This window comes from Passer domesticus, chromosome 1 (genome assembly GCF_036417665.1).
Source record: "Passer domesticus isolate bPasDom1 chromosome 1, bPasDom1.hap1, whole genome shotgun sequence".
Taxonomy (NCBI): Eukaryota; Metazoa; Chordata; class Aves; order Passeriformes; family Passeridae; genus Passer; species Passer domesticus.
Window position 1 is genome coordinate 6911942 of NC_087474.1, and position 22235 is coordinate 6934176.

General features: G+C 40.4%; 1 protein-coding gene across 4 annotated transcripts in view; it reads left to right on the top strand.

Annotated features, from left to right (window-relative positions):
* DPP6 (dipeptidyl peptidase like 6) overlaps positions 1 to 22235 on the top strand; it is a 539077-nt gene that overhangs the window by 487677 nt on the left and 29165 nt on the right. For all 4 annotated transcript variants that reach the window (XM_064433316.1, XM_064433370.1, XM_064433208.1 and 1 more), the window contains exons 11-16: positions 3440 to 3563; positions 4397 to 4435; positions 11327 to 11434; positions 11962 to 12053; positions 13732 to 13779; positions 15674 to 15792. In XM_064433316.1, coding sequence (XP_064289386.1) covers positions 3440 to 3563; positions 4397 to 4435; positions 11327 to 11434; positions 11962 to 12053; positions 13732 to 13779; positions 15674 to 15792 — 530 coding nt within the window. The remainder of the gene's footprint in view (positions 1 to 3439; positions 3564 to 4396; positions 4436 to 11326; positions 11435 to 11961; positions 12054 to 13731; positions 13780 to 15673; positions 15793 to 22235) is intronic.

A 22235-nucleotide genomic window follows, 5' to 3' on the forward strand; every position in this document is an offset into this window, starting at 1 on the left:
GACTCAGAAAGGTTTTAATTACAGCAATAACTTCCAACTGCAGGATCCAAGTGCTGTTCATAAATTTATTCTATATGGTTATGAGTGGCCATAAATTATTTTGTTGCAATCAATATTGCAAAATGATGCAAAATACACCATAATTAATTAGTGCCTGTATATTTCATCAAAACCATGGCAATTGCTATCTCTAGGGATGATAGAAGTAGTGCTGCCACAGCAATAGGGGTGTATTTTCATTATGCATATGTTTTCTGAAATGAGAAGATTAGTGTGATAAAATGTTATTAAAATAGGCAAGAGGGATGTACTGTACATGCAGTTACAGAAGGGATCTCAAGAAAGCAGGGGAAGCTGGTGATAAGGATCTTCCAGCAGACACATCCTATCTGAAGCATTTCAGTGTGCTCAGTGCAGATGATATATGGACAGAGTGGTATTTCATGTTCTTTTTATCTGGAGCAAAGTGATTTAGTGTAATTAATAAAGCTGGGAATAAAGTGGAGATATGCCACAGCCTTTTTTCTTTCAAAATTGAAAGAAGCCAGAAATTTTCCACAGAAATTGGATATTTTTCAGTTAAAACAAAACAAAACTAAACAAATTGAAAAAAAAGTAATAAAACCAAGAAAAAACAAAGCAAAGATGATGATGGGAAAACATACTTGGGGTGAAATGTACAATATTGATCACTCTTTAAATATCTTTCATTCTGAACATTTTTGCCAAGTTTTCTCCAATGTCATGCTCCTCTGTGAAAAAAAGAAAGTGAAGGGAAGGGGTTGAAATTGAAGGGTGAAAAGTAGTACTGTAACATTTAATGCCTGACAGGCATTATTTATTTTGGTGAAAACCACTGGACCTCAAGAGTTTCATCTGCAGTTGGTCAGAATTTGATCATCACCCAGCTTATTTCTCATATTTGCATCTCAAGTGGCAAATTGAGGGATGGTGTTATCTCCCTCAAGAGCAGAAATCATCACTGGCCCTTGCATGGGCCAGAAACAAATAAATAATGGAAAAAGTCAGACAATTCCAGTCTGGATCCGGGGCACCGTCTGTGCCCAGGGACCATGGGCTGTGCTGCTGCTGTCCCTTGGTCTGTAATAAATCACTGTCTGTTCTTTGTGCTGTTTGTGGCTTTGTCACCATGGCCATACTGCAGGTGTTCATATTGTAGGGTCACACCTCGTGCTTGGGATTCCTGACTCCAGGAAGCACCCATGGAAAGCTGGGGCATGAACAAGGCAGCTGCCCAATAACCTCAGTCTCAGATTATTCAAACAGAATCAAAAAATGTCTTTACTGGGATGTGGAAATCCATTGCAAAACTCAGGATGGCTTCACCCTTCCTGACAGGGCTCAAACAAAGTGTCCCTTCCCTTTTGCTCTGGTGTGGATGTCTGTAAATGCAGTGGTCGAGGACCTGCTGGTATGGATTTTGTCCTATGGAAGACACAAGTTGTCCCTTAGATCAGCTCCACATAAAATGTGGGACAGGTCAGGCAGAGAGGTCTGGGAATTGCACTGATTTCCCATTTCTCTCCCCTGGCTGCTTAGCCAGTGCAGCTGCAGGAGCAGCAGGTGTTGAAAATTAGCTGAGATGAATCACATCTTCTTGTCTCATTTTCCTCTGCAAAATGAGAACCATAAAACTTGGGTGTCCTATAGAAGACATGTGAATGGAAGTAAATGAAATTAAAGACTCCACACTACTAAAAAACTAGAATAATGACTACCAGGTATCTGCAGTTATCTGTGGGCTGGGTTATCCGTGGTTTTGATGACTGGAAGAGGGTTCAGAGGGGAATTGAGACTCCATTCCCTTCTCTGGGGTGGTAGGGAAGACCATGATTCACCTAAAATAATAATCAAAAGTTCCTGAGAAAGAACTGTGGCTCCTGTGTTCAAACAGTGAGAGGGATGTAAAAATTGAATATATGTCCTTGAAACTTTAAATTGGATTTATAGAAAAAATGCTCCAAGCTACAATAAGTACTAAAATCACATTCCTTTTCTGGGGAGGCTGAATCTGTTCAGTTCATTTTGGAGAGAAAGAAGAGACAGTTATACAGTTTAATTTTGCTGTGTTGTTTTTTTTCCTCTTGGGGCCTACACTGTTGCTGATGAAGAGTAAAATTACAATTTTATTTCGGACTCTAAATTTTCAGACTGCTGTTGTATCACCTGGGCATATCCTTCCCCCAGTGCAGTGGATGCAAGCATTGAGGCTTTTTGTTCCTTTTCCCCGCAGCCAATTTCAGGCACTAAATATTACTGAAAAGTACAAAATCAATTTCCAGCTTGTTATTTTTCTAGACAAACAGACCTTTGTGCTTTTGCCCTTTCTCTTCAGTATATGCAGGAGCTCTTGCCAGAACACAAAGGGCTCTCCAGTGACACAGCACATTATTTCCAACGAGAGCAACAATTCCTTATACATATTTTATAGCAAACAAATGAACTAATAAATTTTTTATAGACTGTATGCTGTAAAAAGTCTTATTATACTTTAAGGATCTCTTAGCCCACATGGCCCAGCAGTATATTATAACATCACCAGCTTTGGCGGTTCAGCCAGAGTTGTGCCCTACAAATGAAGTGGTGGAGCCCTGAATTGCTGCAGAGGTGGACATCTGGTAGCACCATGCCCTGGCTCTGAGAAAGCAACAATCACTAGATTTATTCCTGTGTTTTCCAGCCTAGGTGGCTGCATTCCTCACTGTTGCATGGGACTTTTCCTGAAGGTATCAATTACGGGACTGCACAGCCCATACCCATGGTTTACTCCAAGTATCATCACAACCTGAAAATGTCCAGCAATAAGATGGTGCAGGCAGTCTAGGAGGGTGGTTTTGCTCATGTAAACTATCTCTTCTGATGTCTTTATAGCAACCAGCTGCATCTGCTTTACAGAAACCCTGTGTTTCTCCAAAACCCTTCTTACTATTTGTCTTTTTAATACAACACTCCTGGATACTTTGGTGTGTAGCCAGCATGCCCAGAGGCCATCAACTTTTCATAAGCATCAAGAACCCAGCCATTGATAGTGATGGGTCTGAGTCAGCTCAGTTTAGTGTGCTCAGAATGGAAATGGTTTGCAATTTCTTTTCCACCTGTGCATAAATTTGTAGCTCCAGGCAGTTCAATCCTTCTTGGAAGACAGAATAGCTTGAAAGATTCTTTATCTCTGTATTCGTCTCTTCTTTGAAAATAACTTCCAGAAGTGGCAGATAAAACACCTGTTCAGCCCTAAAAATGTCATTTTTAGGGGTTGAAATCCGTACATAAAGCAGTCTAGAGACATCAGGACACGATGTTCTTTAAAACCACAGCTCTCTCCTGGCCTGTTTGCCCGCAGCAGCCCCTGCTCTGCCACGCGGCAGTTCAGGATGGCAGCGTTGTGACCTGCTTTGTGTGTGTGTGTGTGTGTTTGCAGGGACTACTACATCACCATGGTGAAATGGGCCACCAGCACCAAGGTGGCAGTGAACTGGCTGAACAGGGCCCAGAACGTGTCCATCCTGACGCTCTGCGACGCCACCACGGGCGTCTGCACCAAGGTAGGAGAGCTTTGCACAGCGGTCACTCGCCATCAGTGTCCACAACCCATGCAAAGAGAAACTATTTAACTTATTTTACATGGTGAAAAGCCAGCTGGAACACATTAATTTAGGCAGACAGAACATAAACAGTGTTCACAATTTTATTTTTTTTTTTTAACACCAGTAATCCAAGAGCACTCTGTGTGAGTTTGAGGGAGAGTGATTACTTGTCTTTGTCACCTTTACCCACAAGCTTGCATACCTCAACAGTTTGCAACCTAAATACCTTTGCAACATTCTAGCTGCATTATATGTATTTAATGGCATTAAAACCAGCTCATGCTTATCTTAATTGCAGTTAATTAATCCCTTCTATAAATGCACTAATACAAATGGTGTATTGATAGAAGATCAGCAGATTCCATTAGCAGATTCCATCATTTAAACTGGTATGTGTTTCCACTCTATAAAATTGTTCTAATACACCCATCCCTTGAAAAAGATCATGCAATTCTGTGCATAGAGCATGGTGAGAAGTTTTTTTCTTAATAACTTTCATTTCAACCTCTATTTATTTCTTGAGAAGATTTATTTCTTTGGGGAATAATACATCTTGTAGATTTATGTGTTTTGTCTGTTTGTATAAAATGCTTTCTTGATCTAGTGAATGCTTGTCCAACAGGAAGGAAAGTCAAGAAAAGCAGCCACTGGATTCCAGTCCAGAAACACATGTTTAAATAGTTTCTCTGTATTCCTGAGCAATCTTTCAACTCTAATCCAATAGCTTCCTGCATTGATAAGCAAAATATAATATATGACAAGTATGGTATTAATGATTTTTTTTGTTTTAGAAACACGAAGATGAGAGCGATGCCTGGCTGCACAGACAGGTAAGAGTGATCTTCTCCTTGTAGTCAAGTTTTTGGTAGGATAATTGCTTCATTGAGTTTTTCCCAAAAAAGAAAACCTAATTTCCAGGTTTGAGAGAGCTACTTGGAAGATGGCATGATCTGTATAACAGAAAAGAGCTTCTCAGTAACAAACAAGCTCTCAGCAAAGATGCCATTCACTCTGGTAGGTCTCATAGTCCTCAGCCTGCAATTTACTTGTATTTAAAAGAGATGAAAAGCTCATGTGGGAGGGAAATCACTCACTGGCAGTATCTGTGTAGGACTCATCAACCTCAGAGGCAATCCTTCACACCCTGCCCTGACACTGATGATCACAGTTTAAATACTATGGTGGATGTTTTCTGGTCATTTTATTGAGAGGGTCTCTGTCCATTCAAAGACAAAATCATGCAGATAGACTGTTGAGTCACTTAAATATCATATATAACACTTGCCCAGGAGTCAGTGTGTGAAGGGACCTCAGATTAAATGAAGCTGTTCTTGAGAGAGAAGCTGTGATCTCCGTTCAGCCACAACACCAAACTGTTTTTCAAGCCCTGTGTGAACGCCAGACAGGGAGCAGCATGTCACAAAATATCTTGTTTGATATATTTTTCCAAGTCCAGATCTAAAGCATTTCAAATTTTTGTCACAGCCTGCTCAGAGGAGCCAAGACCCTGTAGAAATGGCATTTCATCAGTTCACAGCAAGAACAATGCTCTCCTCTGTTCCAGTGGCTGTCCTGCAGCAATGGGCTGTGTGTGATCCACACGAAAATTGATTTTATGGGGAAATAGATTTTGTGCTCCAAGCATTTCAAATAATCTTTTGCTGATATAGAGTAAAAATGGTGCTGAAATATTCTTTGCATTCATAAGGACTGTATTGGCTTGAGTAGGAAACAAAAGCTTAAAAGACAAGACAAATCAAGGGAAAATTAAATTGTCCAGATATCGTACATTAAAAAAAATATAAAAACCACAAAAACCACCACTCTTAACAGGCATTATTTATTTTATGAGTTTGAAGGCAATAGCAGTAAAATAATCCTTTCATTGCTATTTACTGCAGTTCAGTAGAAGTTGTATTTTATTAACACAGTATAGTACTACTTGTGTTTTTACACTGCTCTGGTTATTTAGTCACCTACCATGTGGACAGGCATTAAAAGATGGTGCTTTATCCTCAAATCTGAAACAAATGATCTGTCAGTCTCTAATGGACCGGCTCCAGAGAAATACATTTTGTTTTACTACATCTCCAAAAGCATGTACTTAGTTTGAAATCACACACTTAGTTTAATGTTAGAGAAGGGTGTTCATTACAGCCAAATGAGTCAGACATCTCAGTGCTAAACTAAAATAACATTTTCTATGGACTTTGGAGACATTTGATGGCATCCTTCAAAAGCTTTTGTAGGAGTCTGAAGAATCATATAGCTCTTTTGCCAGTATTTCTGACAACAAAATTACTTAAAATTCTAGTTTTGACTGAGCATGATTACTGGGATAATTGTATTTTCTATATTTGCCTTTTATTCTATGACACATTAATCTAGATAACTGGAAAGGTATTTTCATGGCATGTGTGCCTGACTATGAGGATGGTGTGAAAATGTTAAATGCTAGTTTGAGTCCACTAACCTCTTCAAGAAGGAGATTAATTGCACATCAGGGAGCTGCTGAAGGAGCTCAGGAGTGTGGCTTGGCTCAGGATGAGGACTCTTTGGTTGAGACATTTTAATATAAGTGTTTGCAAATGAGCCAGGTGCCCTGTCCCCTCTGGAGACAGCCAGGCTGGTGGCAGTGGGGCCACACAGTCAAGGGACCCTGGGCAGGGTTCAGCCCACCCCAAAGACCTCCTTGTCAGAAATGTTCCAATTTTAAATCAGCAGGACCAAGGAATCCAATTTCTTACCTTGTCCTTTAAAATACTCCTTTAAAAATTCTCCACATGCCTGGTTTGAAAGGCATGCACGGATTTTACCTTTTTCCTGGGAATTTAGGTGCATCCTTGAATAGGGACAAACAGCTGGGATTAGGGGACAAGAAGACACTCACCAGGGACACGAGGGAGTCTCCAAGGATGGCAGGGTTGGCTTTTTTCAGCTGTCTGAAATCCTGGGAGTTCTGAGATAAAGCATACAAGCCATGAATTTTAATTTTGTTGTTGAGTAGTTTCGTGACTCAGGGCATTTAAAAGTCTGTGTATGGAAGGTCAAAGTAAACAATCTCATGTTTCCATCTGGGCTCAAGTTCATGAATATATTTTATGCAAGTCCAAAATCTGTGGAGAGCCTCTCTCCAACACAGGCAAGGAGAAATAATGCAGCCACTCCCTGTGCAGCTAAAAAATAGGATAAACTACTTAAAGTATAATGAGGAATACGCAGTATTTTCACAGGAATTGCTAGAAAGTATCTGTCACTCTTTGTCAGATGAGGTGGCACATATTCACTAAAACTGTCCAGGGACTCTGCAAGTTTATACTTCTTTTATTTATACACTTGCTTGTGCACTTCTGATCACAAGAGCCAGACTGAAGTTCACTCATACTTTTGCTTAAATACACAAACTGTTTGGAACACTAATTATAGCTATAAGCAATGTTGTTTCAATTTCTGTGAAGAAGCCATTTTCCAATAGTACTGGGGATGGTCATGTACAGGCAGTGAGTCAGCAAGGGAGAAATTGGGCAATTTCTGAGCACCTGCTGATCATAAACTTTACTGGCATTTTAATTGTTTTATTTATTTAATTGTGAATGTGGTCTGAAAAAAAAGATTTAATTAGAAACCAGGGTGCAATTGCAACTCCACCAAAAGCTGCAGTTTTTGACATTGATGTTGGCAGGACTAAGAGACCATAAAATGGTTTAGAGACCTATAACCTCCAAAACTGCCTTCATGGGCTGGCTGCCCTCCCCTGATAACAGCTTCTTTGGGTTGCATTTTTCTTTCCAGTCCTATTTGCCCATTGTTTTAGATGACATCAGTCTGAAGCTAAAGACTCAGTCTTAAAAGATGGAGATGATGAAAACCTTGCACCATTTTTCTTTTACTACTCCGTTGCTTTAATCCTGCATGATTACCTAGTAATGATTCTTACATATAGTTAACATGAGGTGTAAGAAGAGATTGTTAAAATAAAAACAGATTTCAGAGGAATTTACAGACAGGACCCACTTTTTCACTCTGTAAAGCCCTTTTGCCATGCAATTATCCCATAACTGACCTAATTTTAACTTAAAGACAAAGGTTGCAGCAGAAATAGGACCCAGAGTTGCATAACTCAAATACTCAATTCATCTACTGGGGATAAAAAAGCAGCTTCTGGCTACAAACAATATTTTTGGTGCTGAAATGAAGAGTTCCCATTTCACCCAGTGGGGGGGATCTCTACCCAGAGACAAGGGTTCCTCTCCAGTTGTTCACCCTGATTTTGGTGCAGTTGCCATGGCTTCAGAGTTGGCCAAAGGTGTGGTGCACCCAGCCACAGAAGAGGATGAGGATAGGGAGGAGGATGAAGCTCAGCACTGCCCCAGGGGCTGAATGTGTCAGGAGATGGAAAGAGATCTTCCCCTGTGCCCTAAAGAGGAGCATTGTCCCATTAGAGTCAATGCACATTGGGTGTTTTCTTTGTTGGATTTAAATAAAGTGTTTACCAATATGCAAGGGATTAAAAGAGATCATGTTATACCTGTCTGTTTATCAGAGCTATGGGCCTGTGACACAGAAAGTATTGGGGCATTTCACTGAAATAATATTTGCCAACACAGCAAAATCATTAATTCTGGGATCTGGGCAAAGATGGATCAGACACAGAGGGCAGGAGACTGCTGACAAAGGGAAAATGCATCAGAGAATCAGTTGGAAAGGATCCAGTTATTCAGATTAATTTGTTTCCTTGTTGAAACCTGAGGATGAACCAAAAAATCATAATTCTTATGGAAGTATAACTCTCAGTCAGTAATAAAACCAATATGCAAAGAATCTGCTTTACCACTAACTTCTGTGAGGAAATGTGTCCAAGAGCATGTGAGGCACTGCAGAAGAACTGGGGGCTGGGACTGTGTTGAGCACAGAAAAACCAGTCTGGAGCTGCCATGTGTGCTGCTGAAATATAATGATTGTCTGCCCTATGTTAGTGTGTGTGTGGGTTTGGTGGAGCTGGATTTATATGTCCACTAATCTTTCATAAATTCCAGCTCACCATAAACCTGATAATTTCTCTTTCAAACATTTGTCCTGGTGTGTGTTTGATCATGCAAATCCTCAAGGTCAGAGACACCTGTGCACTCCCCACTGTCCTGTACATACCTTATCTTCCCTTGTTTCACCAGAGGAGTCTCCTCAGGTGGCTGCAGATCCAGTGATGCTCAGTGATCCCTCTCCAAACACAATTGAATACACTCTACCTTTTTGTTATTCTTTACACCAGGACTTTGTGCTCCTCTCCAGGATCTACAGAAGCTCAGACTGCATTTAGCATTGTCCCCTCACCCATCCCGATTCTGCCAAACTTGGGATAAGCCCTGGGGCACTCCTTGGTTTTTTTCTCCTGACCTTTTGCAGATGTTGAGTTGTGCAACTCTGAGCTCCAGCACTGAACTCTCCAGGAGGTTCTGAGCCCTCCAGCAGCCTCCCATTACCTCTCTTTTCCAATAAACCTGAAGTATTTGGTGCCATAATTTTATCATATTTCACTATCATCTACAACAAAAAGATTACAGACATTTGAGATTATACCCATATCCTTTAAAATGTATTAATAAATCATAAATTTGTTCAATACTTTTTTTTACCTACTGATTCCAGCTGTGGCTATAATCCTCCCATGGCAAAAACTTCCAAACATTTCATACCTGCTGCATAGTAAAAGTATTGCCTTTTACTAACAATAAACTGATCTATTATTTTCAAGGAGGCTGTTCTGTTCTATTTTTGTGGGATTCAGTGAAGAATAGTTGACAAAAGGTTCTGACAGTTCATATCACATGCAGAATATTTTCTTGTTTGTAGCCAGAAGCTGCTTTTTTATCTCTGGTAGATGAATTTGAGTATTTCAGTTATGGAACTCTGGGTCCTATTTCTGCTGCATCCTTTGTCTTTGGGCCAACATTTGATAATTATGTGCCCAGTGTAGCTCCCTAAATTATAAAATCCCGTTCCAAGAGAATTTCAGTCTGTCTCTCCATTTACCCCCTGGGTAAGTCATCATCTGTGTCACAAAGTTCTGCTTCACTCATGTGTTGCCTTTCCAGCAATGAAACATGCAAGCAGAGTGTCCTGTATCGCCAGCCCAGTGCTAAATCCTCAAATGTGTCACCTGTGCTGTGAACCTCCTTCCCCTGTAGCTCTGAATGAACCTCAAACTCATCAGCACAATGCCTGCTCTCACTGGCAGAGACATATTGCTGGAATACATAATGCAGGAGGCGCAGATACAGAAATGGAGGGTGAACTCATTGCTACCTACCTCAGGAAAGGAAAACCTGTCGAGCAGAAGGTTTGCCTGAGCTATCGTGGTCATTATTCAATGAGGTTTCTCCTGTCATGAAAGACATTTGGAAATAATATAGAGTTTCGTGTTTCAGGTTCCAGAACAATGTCAGAAATAAATGAAACCATTATTTCATTGAGCTTCAACAAGCTCCAAATGGGCACATTTTAAAATACACTGAAAACCTAAGCAGGGGAAAATAAAAGGCAAAAAGACCAGTTTGAACACCTAATAGAGCACTGACAAATCTGATGAATAGCAGAAAAGAATTAATCAGTAAAGAACAAAGGAGCAAAGGAACACAGAGTAAGAATAATGTGTTAGCTTATGGGAAATAAAAATGTTTATTCCTTTGCTGTGCCATAAGTCTCCATGTACAATCAGGTTCCTGCTGGTTCAGTGTGGTGTCTTAGCATGTGCTAAGCAGAAAGTCAAGGGGTTTGATTAACACTGAACTGCAGAGGGCTCAGAAGAGGCTGGCAACATCTCCTTGTTGATTGTCCTGGATAAAGAAGGGTTCACAAAACCCAGCCAAAGAAGGGCTCATCCAGGCACAGAAAATCCTGATATCACAGGACAGCTTCAGCAGAGGTTCAGCTTATTATTCACTCCCAACTAGTTGAGACAGAGTTAGTTTCATGTAGCTTCCTGTTAGTACAAAGCTCCTGTGTCCCACCACATGGACCATCTTTCTGCCTTCCCTGGTAATCTGCTGTTCAACTTTTTCATGTAGTGGAGACTTCTCATGTGCCTCAGGTCTCTTGCTCACAAAAAGAATATTCCTTTCCAAGAGATGCTTGCTTGCCACATGTGGTGTTTGACTTTCCTTCTGCTGAGTCTCTTCTATCTCTGGATGGAAGTTCCAGTCACCCAATAAATTCAATCACCATGTTCACCCCGGAGCTCTGTGTCAAAGAGTTCTGCAGGAGATCCTCTCCTTCATAAATAATTCAGTGAGATAAGCATTTGTAAAGCAGTAGAAAAAGACAGCAGTTAGATGCTGTTCAGTTGTGTTTCCTCTGGAAGAACAGAGAGTTTTTTTCAGCAGGGTAAGCAGGGTTTGTCACAGCAGCTCTAAAGGCTCCAAGTGCCCCAAGCAGCCAGCTGAGAATGTGCACTTTGGCTTTGCAAATGGGAATTGACTTTATAGACAAGGAACTCTCCTTGCTGCCTGTCCTCCCCACCTGAAAGGTGTCTGCTTTCCCAAGAGCAAGAAGCAAAACTCAAAACTTCCTCCAGTTTTCAGTGGGCTCTTTGTTTGCCTCAGCTTGCTATCAAAGACCACTTTCTGTTTTGCTGTGAATTAGTTTTACAGGGTGTTGGAGTGCTGAGCAATTCTAAATACAACCAATTAACACTCATGCACCCTTTAATTTTGCTTCTTTTACAGAATGAAGAGCCTGTTTTCTCCAGGGACGGTCGGAAGTTTTTCTTCGTCCGGGCCATTCCCCAGGGAGGACGTGGGCATTTCTACCACATCGCCATGTCATCCTCACAGGTGACTCACTGCTGCTGCTCTGGGTCTCACCTGAGGCAAACAGCAATAAAAAGTGGTGTCTGTGCTTGTAGCAACGAGATGGGGAGGTGCAGATGTAAAAAAGTCTTGTGCATACAAGAAAACCTCCAATGATGCTTTATTTGGGCATAAGATAATGTGAATTTCCAAAGAGAAAGGTCAGTGGATTGTCTCTTTCCAAACAATTATTATTGGTTTTGTTTTTGTGATGTCACCTTAGTTGTAGATAAGTAAATCTCCACCCTGCCATGAAGGATTAAACAGAAGCTTGTGGGCATGCTGTTTGAAGCTGCTCTGTGCTGAATTCACCTCATTATCTTCAGTGGAGTCATGGTTAAGATAATTCTGACTCTCTCTTATTTCTATGCCTGCAGATTCACAGAAATGGCAGGTGTAGTGATGGAAATTGCAGATATTTGGTTTATTTTTCATGGGCAATGGAGCCAGAAGAGCTCCCCTTTTCAGAAGTTTTAGCAATAAAAAATCTACTTCTCTTTTCTTTCTGGCAGCCCAACAGTAGCAATGACGACTTACAGGCTATTACATCTGGAGATTGGGATGTGACAAAGATACTGGCATATGATGAAAAGAGGCAGAAAATGTAAGTAGACTTTGGCCTGGCAAATCAGACTTCCTTTGTTTAGCCCTGGGCTCTGGGTTGGTTACAAAGGTGTTGTGTATGCTCTGAAACCTGTGAGCATGAGGAGCTGGAGATGAGAAAGCAGGAAAAGTTGTCTCCATTTTGGCTTAATATCTCACACCATTACACATACCTTGTGTTATTTTGAATAATCTGTACAGTTCAAACCTCTCTTTCTGAGACTGTTAAATGTATTTGTGCAGACACGTAAATTCTCCTGCTGTAACTTCTGATATTACCCTCTGTAGGAAAGCAGCCTGTTTTCATCAACCACTTAGTCAGTTTTGTTGAGAACCTTTTGTTGACCTGCAAAAATACCAATGCAGTGGGGGGAAAAAAGTATTTAGTTAGAATTATAGAAAAAAAATAAACAAGAAAAACAAGAAAAACAAACCCACACTTCTTCACACTTGCTCTTTATGATTTTAAAATAAGTTCTGTAAACATCCACTTTTTCAAATACACTTTAAGAAATTACATAAGAAACTATTTAGACAGCTTCTGGAATCAAATAGCAGATTCCTTTCCTGGAAAACTTTTGGGTGAATACAAAGTTCTCACCTCTCAGTTACTTGAGGGCACTGAACAGTTGAGCAAATAGTGTCTGGAATATAACAAACTTTGAGTGATCATTAAGAGCACAGTGCTTCCTCAAGATTTTGAATGCTCTCAATTACCAATAACTTCAGAACAATATAAAATCATAGAAATGTAGAATCACAGAATGGCTTGGGCTGGAAGAGAAAGAGCATCCAGTTCCAGCTCCCTGCTGTGGGCAGGGACACTTTCCACTGGACCAGGCTCCCCCTCAAACCTGGCCTTGAACACTGCCAGGGCTGGCCTAAGTAGCAAACTAGCACCGAAGTCTTATTGGCATTTTAACTGGCCAGTCAAGCAGAAAATGCCACACTCAGTTTGTACAATCAAGGTGTGTGCCCAGGCAAGTGCAGCTTGTTAGAAGCAGATCAGCAGGGATGAAAACCCTTCCTGGCATTGTTCACCCCATGGGAGCTACATTTTCTCCTGTGCTCTGGAATTACCCACACAAAATGCCTCTGGGGGTTTAATTCAGATTTCACAGGGGGGACTGAGGTTGGCCACCTCCTGCAGCATCACTCTTTTACCTCCAGAAGCTGCCACTGCAGAGCAGAGTTGTTGTTTATCCAGAGAGGAGCTCAGCACAGAACAAGGACAGCAAAGTGTTCTTCAGCTTCATGCTCTGCTTCCCATCAAACCCTGATTAGCTGACAAAGATTAACTGGGCAAAGAAAATAACGTGGCCAGAGAAGTAAAAACTTCCTCTAGAGAGAGAAGAAAGGTCTTTAAAAGAAATTCAGTGCCATGAGTCCTGAGGTAAAAAGGTGGATGTCTTCCACTTAATCACTTGATCCTTTTTTGATCCACTGACATGACGAGTAGGACCCAAAGTTTTCCATGCTTACTTTAATTGCAGTGCAGTCTGCAATGTACTTTCTTGAGCCTCTCAGTGATTTGTCCCTCTGTATCCTTTCCTAGTTCAATTTAAACTCCCCTTGTTTTTACAAGATCATGAAAATGGCAATATGAGTGAAGATGTTGTTGCATGAGACACTTCTAAACCCTTCTAATGGTGCAATTCACTTTTATTTTTCCTCTCCAGTTATTTCCACAGCACAGAAGATTCACCAAGAAGGAGACATTTATACAGGTATGTGCTTTAGTAACTTCATATTCAGAATTTCCCATTTCTTCAGTTTTACATGAATCATAAGAAATTGCAGTAGAAACAGTTTTTTAAGTTTTTTTCTTTAATGGAATTGCAAGATCTTTCAGTGTGTCGCTGAAAAAAAACCAGTGTAACCATAGCAAACAAAATGCTTGACACTTGGAAATGTTTTACATTTAGCAATTTTCTCATATCAATGCAAATTTTAAATTGGTGTCAAGATTGACTATCACAAATAGTCAGTTCACAACAGAACTGCTTAGCACTTGAAGGAATTCAGAAATACTTAAAATAATGGTATAAACTGTCCTTATACTTTCCAATAGAGGTTTCAAGAAATTTCTTAGTAGCTCACCTCTTCATGAAACTGAAAAGAATTAACAATATTTTATATTTACAGACCTTTTTCTGCAGTTCCAGAAGATTTTAGCATTTTCCCTAAGTATATGATGAGTAAAAAGCTGGTTTTACAGCAAGCTATTGGTAGTGTTGCCATTGTGAAATGTTGTGGAAGCAGATTACAGAGTGGAGGAAACACAAACTTTTAAATACACATTTCAGAGTCATTATTCCATTTGTCCTGTTTTTCTTCTCTGTTCACCCTGCTGCCATCACAACATCTGCCATGAAGGGGAGAGTTGGTGAAGGCATCAGTGGACAAGGGACAGCCAGTACATTCTCCTTCTCTCACATGACATCATATCTTTTTTTTTCCTCAGTGGGAAGGAAACTAGAGCAAAGTCAATCACCTGTGATTTAATAATATTTTCCTTTCGAGACCTCTATGCCTGTTCACTGCACTCCACAATTTTTGAGAGTATTTCCTTGAAGAAAAATTTTAAAATTATATTAACCCTTCATTTCTATTGAAATAAGAAGAAAACCTCACTTTAAAAACAGAGTCCAGGCAGAGTTCAAGAGCTGCTGGCATGAGTGAAAGCAATCCCCACTCTTCCTTGTCAGCATCCATCTCACCTTGGTGCCTCATCAGCCTCATCTCCCCACACAGATGAAGATCCGTTCAGGGTTTTCCATCTCCTTTTGTGTGTTTGATTTAGTAGATTTAATTAGGATTTTCATCAGAGATAAAATCTGAGCCTAAACAAGAGCCCATGATTACTCATTTCAGTCTCTGCAATCCTAAAGAAGTTGCTCAGCCTCATCTCTTGAAATGGCAGCAAAAAACACTCATCTGCATTACAGTAATACTGGAAAGATCTCTTGTTTAATATTCTTGAAGTTTCAAAATGCTATCTATTAATATTTGCTAATAATATTCTTCGACATTCAGTGGACTCTTAGCAGCAAACTTGTGAGCAAATGGACAGGACACATGACTTTCCTCAACAACAGATCCCTAAATACAAACTTTCCTTTCTGCTTGGGGGTTTCAAGAGCAGAGGTTTTTTTATTTAAATCTGTAAAAAGGGCTTTGGCCTCTGAGGCAGCAGCTAGCAAATCAGACCAGTGGTGAAACCAATAAGAAACTTAGAGAAAGCAATTCCAGCTCTTTATTGTCTGTTATAATATAAATAAGTGTTGAAATGTTGCTGCTTTGTTTCATGTCTTCATCCACCAAATTATTACTTCCTCTTGCAAAATTGCAACCATCATTTTGTTTTAAAAACTTTGCCTTCCTTCATAACCACCTGACCTTGCAAAATGACATCAGTATCCATTTATATATTCTCTATTCAAGCAGGAGGGAAAAAAATCCATTATTGCTATTTAAACTCAACCAAATGGAAATACTTCATCTCTTACTAATGTTGGACACATTAGATTTATATTCTTGTTCTAAAGAAAGGTTCAAGTAATGTTGCTTTCAAATAACATTTGCTCAGTGACCTTCATGGAATTGTATTAACTTTTTCAGTGCAAGCACAAATGGGAACTTCAACAGGAGGTGCCTGTCCTGTGATCTGATTGAAAACTGCACTTATTTCAGTGCATCCTTCAGCCACAATCTGGAATACTTCCTGCTGACATGTGAAGGTATGTGCTGGGTTCTGTCACTGCAGTTGCTGTGCCTCAGGGGCAGGATTTAGAGCCAGCACTGACATCTTCAGACATTCTGGGTACCTGAGGTCAGCTTTGAAAGACTGGCCATGAATACCTTGCTTTTAAAGCTTTACACTTGACATTTTTCTTTTCTTTTTGTGTTTTTACTTGTGGCTAGAAAGCAAATATTTTTACAACCTTTTTCTGTGCTTACATGCACAGAAGGTAGAGGTGGATTCCCCCAGCCACCACAAGCATCCTTAAAGGGAAGTAACAGCAAAACCTGGAGGATATAAAACATCATAAAATTTACGAGGGAGAAGCCAGCAAGGTGGGGTTGACTGTGGGTGACTGGGACTAAGTTCCACATACATCAACCAATACTGTGAATTTACCAAAAAGGCAGTTTACAGAAATGTTCCTGATGGACAATGTGAGTACAGAATATCTGGTGTATCTTCCCTGCTCATCCATCACAGATCTGCAGGTCCAACAGGGATTTCCTGTTTGGAAAATGCATGAGAGTATCCAAGAGTCTAAGGATGCATTTCAGGAGAAGGGTCATTGAAGTTTTCTCCAGCTCTGTTAAGACTAAGTGCAGAACTCCACTAAACTTATTCCTGTATAATTTAATTCAGCTTGATTATCCAAAATTGCAGACAAAATGCATGCACACCAGTCACCTGCTCCTGGCATTGAGGCTGCTTAGATGGCTGCATGTCCTCTGAAAAAAAGGCTTGAAAAGCAAACAAGAAATTCCTTATTTTCAACAGCTCAGGAGAGAAGTGAGTAGGTCTTGAAGGGATATTAGGAAGGAATTCTTTGCTGTGAGCAAGATGATGCCCTGGCACAGGTTGCCCAGAAAAGCGATGGATGCCCCATGCCTGGAAGTGTTGAAGGCCAGGTTGGATGGGACTCTGATCAATGTGGGGTGGTGGTGCCCATGGCAGGGGGACTTCAGGGGTCTCTGTGGTGAGGCAGGGGCTGCCCCTTCTCTGAGTGCCAAGTATCCACTGCTGCCACTGTTTGTGGGGAGCACCAAGGTAAAGAAGGAATACTTGACATGGTAAAATGGAAAATAATCAAGATAAAGTGGAGAAATAAAATGGTTTGTATAAAGTAAAATACCTAGATTAAGACAATTATAAAAACATGTTTCTCCCCTGGAAGGGAATGATAGGTTGCATGTCAGAAACATTTAGAGGTATTAAAAACATATCTGGCAACACAGTACAGAAAAATAGCATTAACAGGGCAATACACTAATTGATTTAATGGATTAATTAACTTAATGGACTTACCTGTAAATCTGAATTTATAGTTATGGCAGACACATGCAGAGAAGTGTCATTTGTCAATAAACATTCGGTTCTGTAGTAAATATTATGTTTACTAACTTCTTCCCTTTAAAATAAAAACCTTGTTTATTTTTCTTCTTGTTTTAATTTCAAGAATAGCTGTCAGGAGCTACCAGAGACAATGTCCATTTCCTTTGCACCAAGATAATTGTTTGACACTAATTAGAAGCATTTGTGAATAACAAGATTAAGGTTTCTAAAGAGCCTTATCAGCAGTTATGAGGTGATTTGTTTTTGATTACATTATATCTCATCCACAAAAACCTGCAGTGATACCTGAAGAAATTAATGAGTTTTATTAGTGTGTACATTAATCCAGTACACAAGATAACGATTTTGCATAATAAACTATGGGCCTGATTCTCACCTGCTGTAAACAACAACTCAGTTGTAAGGTCATTAGGATTAGATATATTTACATCTATGAATATGTCTTTGTCTGAATTTTAGTTATTCAGGACTAAATCCTCAAATCCTCAAATACAGCACAGCTTCATCTGTGGAGCTCATCTCAGTGTTTCCATTCAAAAAATATGAGACAATACAGAAATCTAGGTAGAATTTCCATTTTCACTGATATTATAAAAATATCAGTCTATTGCATTTGGTGGAGCTATTCCTTATTTACATGACTGAAAATGAGAGGCCTTTCAAACGATTTGCTTTCAAGCAGTTTGCAGGAACCACATTTCTTTTTGGCATTTTTGATGTAGGGATCCATCTAATTCAGATGTGTGCTGTGGGGGCACTTGCAGCAGGGACAGTTCCCTTTGGCTCCTGATGCAGCTGATGTGAGCCAGGTCAGTGCAAACCTCTGTTCTGGATGAAGTACGGATTTCTGGATAAAAATATCATCCTGTCAGACTTTGGTGATATAAATAAGTGTTATGGTTTCATGGAGAGTCACCTGGACCCTCTAAGAGGACAATTCCTTTTCCACAGCTCCTCAGACTGCTTAGCCACAGCTTGGCCATGCCTCATCTCCCCAGGGTGTTGGGTTGTTGCTCACAAGCATTCATGCTCTAATATAGTTTAGATTAACAGAAAATCTTATTTATTCATATGAACATATAACACAAAAAAAGGAAAAGCTCCTTGAATGAGCACATATCAAGGGACCCTGCAGATCCTGTAGTTTATCCAGTAGACAGAGCAAGCCCACCAGGGTGAACAAAAGTTTGTCTTGCTCCCCAAAGGCTTCTGCCAGGAGTTCCCATCTCTGCTTCCCCCAAAAAAATCCTCACAGTTGCAGTTGATGTTCAAGACCAGACAGTGCCAGAGAGTGCCTGTGCCTGTTTAATGCTTTCTTCTCCATAACATGTCTAACATGCATGAATTTGTATTTAAATATGTATCAAATACATAAATCTCCATAATATGTATAAAATGCATCAATATGCATAAAAGCACCCAGAGCTCAGGTCTTGCTGTCTGCTCTCTGACTGTGACATGAAAATGTGTGTTCATAGTGATCACTGGTGTACCCAATGTCAGCCCCATAAGTATCTTTAGAGGCTGCTAAATTAAATCATTGTACTGTAATCAAACCTGTAATAGCTTAAAAATTTGTATTTTCTCAGCTTTCCACAGGACAAACACATGGGCAAATATTTATGGCTTGAAAACAATTTGGGTACTGGCAGAAAATAACCTCCACCGTACCTCAGTTTCACTCTGTCCCTTCTTTTGTGACCTTTTGTTGCAAATTTCTTTGAGTTTAGAGCCACAGACATGACTGTGGCTCAGCTGAACTTCTCTACAATGGATGGCAAGGTTTGTAAAACTTGAGCAATCAATCAGAGCTTATAAAATACTTTGTGATACTTAAATGAAAGGCAAGGTTAAGGGAAAATATCTTCCCTGAAAGGACCCAAAAAACCCAAGAAAGGTCTGGCATCGCTCATTTGATTCCAAAGGTCAAGAGCTGGAAGTTTTCTTCTCGCTCTCTTGGTACTTTAAAGGCATAACATATAATTTCCTTAAAAGATTTTTTGCTGTCCTGCAGAATACATTTAACAGCCTTGCTACCTGGCACAGGCTGAAAGGAGAGCAGCTGCTGTGATAGAAGGTAACCTCTCTTGAAAGAGGACAGTGTAATGCTTGCTGTCAGGAGGCAACATTTATTGCAATCAGTCAGTCCCAGAAGGCTAGTTACCTTATTTTTCATCTAATTTTATATGCTCATGATTCAATTACTGTAGCAGGATCTAAGGAAACATGATGCTTTGCAGACTGCTGTTAGATTATCTCCTCTAGACATGGTTGAAAAAGCAATATCTGCTTGACCAAGGTCACTCCTACTGTCATTTTCACCATAAAATATCGCTTTACACTTCTCTCTCTTCTCATAAACCATCACAGGCACCTCCACTGATTCCTTCTCAGATAAACAGAAATAAAATCTGGATGGAAGTGGTTTGCTATTTTATACATAAATTTAGTTGAGGTCGGACTTTTCTCATCTGAAATGGGATGTAAATTTTAATTTCATTGAAAAAAAGGATAAGAAACTGCAAGTTTTGGTTACAGGAAGAAATGTTTTCCTGTTTCTTGAGTGGGACTCAGGTAGGGTGCAAGTCTGAATGACACCAGCCAATAGAGCACTAAGCCCATTTTTAGGTGATAGCTCCTTCTCTGAAGGATGAAGCCCTATCAGTTACTACCCCTGTAGTCAACTGTGCAGTGTTTTAGTATTTCCACTGTACATAGGGACACTTTTTCTTCAGTGGCTCCTTCTGTCTCTCCCCAGAGTAGCCAGCCAGCACCAATAAAACTCAACTCCTAATGAGGCTGTTCACAGGGAAAGCAAAGGAAGCAGCCCTTTCTGTCACAGGATAATTGGCACCCTGGCACTCAAGTGTTTTGGCTGCAGTCAAATATATTTTTATGATAGTCTTCACTACCATAAAAAGATCTGTGAGATCACAGAGAGTTTCAGCTGGACTCACAGAGCTGGCAAATGTTTCCTGCAGCCTGGAGTTCAAGTCCCTGACGTGGCAGACTGGGGCATCGTAGCATCCTTTACATCAGTTAATCTTTCTCCATCAACTGACCTCATCCATAAGCTCATCCTGGCCCTAGGGAGGTGTGGTTTTCCCCACAAAGGGTTAATGACTTCTGAGGCAAGAGGACTAGAGGGGAAGACCCTGTCGTGTGCATAGATCTCTGCAATTAATGACATTTAATACACAATGAATATGATGAGGGGAGGTCAGTGTTTTTCTTGGGATGCCTACCAGCCTGCTAATGATAAGTTCTCCCCAGTCATGCGTTATCAAGAAGGATTAATCATTTTAGGGATGTCATAAAGAAAATTGGAGGGGAGAGGGCTGTAACCAGGGCTGAGGGGAGATTTGTCTCACACTTGGCATGATTGCTGGGGATAGAGAAGTGCCTTGGCCACTACACTCTGTGCTATTCTTCAACCAGTCACTAATTAGGGAAGAAACAGCTTTCACTTTGAGCAGTGACAGCAGTGTAACTGAACAGGGAACTATCTTCTTCTATAGCCCTTCCTCCTCTTCCAGATACAGTAAGATTGTTTTTTTTCCAAAATGCTGTAAAACCACTATTATTTATCCTTTCTCTTTGAATAATATCTCTGCTAGAAGCTGTGTCTGTGGTTGACTGGCAGTCTTTATTGTCAGCCTTGTGCAGGCCAAACAACTTTAAAGCTGTCTCTCTCTTTGGAGAGAAGAAAACAGATTTTTGTAAGAAAAATGTTAAAATATTGTCACCTGATTTGGCTCCTCTCTGGCACTGTCCTATCTGGCATGGTGGTTCTCAGCAGCTTAGCCTAGATGCTGTAAATCAGTAATGACAGGTAACAGCAATGAAGTCATTTCTGCCTTTCCTAGCAGGCAACTCTGCAGCTGTGGAGCAAAATGTTATGTTGTAACTGAGCTGTGCTTGATTAAATACCTAAAGAACAAGTACAAAAGGAATTTATCTGCTTTTCCCTATGTGTGTCCTCCAAGCCAGTGATGACAACAGCTCTGTAACTGCACTGCTGGCCCTGAGGGGTGTCTTTAGGCCTGGGAAAGCTTTAAAAATAGGATTTGTTGCTCTTACATCTTGCCAGAAAAAATCATGTTTCAATCCCATTCGCAGGTTACAAGTGGTACAAAAGCACTGATTAGAAAAAACTCTGCAATTTGAGGATTTCCTCTGAGAGTGATTCATGCTAATGAAGGAGCAGCACAACCAAATCAGAGATGATCTGAATCAAGTTTCTCATTCCATTGGACATTCATTCATTCTGCTTTTATGAGTTTTAAAGACAAGTGCTGCAAGTTTTTTCTTTATAGAAGCAGCAGGTAGCTATAAACTTCTCAGCCCTTAAACAGTTTCTTGAGAATTTAATTATCTTCTTTCCTCCCTTTTGGTGAAACTTGGAAACACCATCTAGAGATAGGAGCACTTAGGAGCATCACTTGCTGCTTTCACTTAATGGGTTTATGCTGAGCCTTGAAAAGTCCTTTTATTGTTCCAGAATTTTGCTGGGGTCAGTAAAGATTTTCACTACCAAGTTTCGTCAAATGATCTGGCTCTGCTTTGCGGCAGGTTGTCCTGACTTTGCTTTTAAACACATTTTGGCACCAAAGAGCCCAGAGCATGATTTAACAAGGTTCAGCCTTCCTCTGTGGGGAGGTCTAAACCCCTGGTTTGGAATCCCTTTAGGTATCCAGGTTGTTCTGCCCATTGATGTGGACAAACACATGACAGAAGTCTGAAATGTTTGGTGCTTCTGGAGTTTACCACAGACAGAGAAATTTTTAGTGTGGGTGAGTCTGAGTCATGAAATCCTTTGAGTGAAATCAGTGTTTTCTGATGAGGGCTGCTTTAGGAGAAGCCTTTGTGCTTGTTGGGGCCAGGACCCAAACCCAGGCTGGGTCCTTGGCCAGTGCCATCTCTCTAAACCCAGTCAGTGGCTGCCCACCAGCATTTCTCCTGCTTTCTTTTAATAACATGGGAAGGGTTTTTACTGAAAATCACAGACCAGCACTCCTGGGCAAGGGAACTTTTAATGGAGGCTGGAGGTGGTCAGAAAAGTGGGAAAACTGGGTCATTCATGCTGCC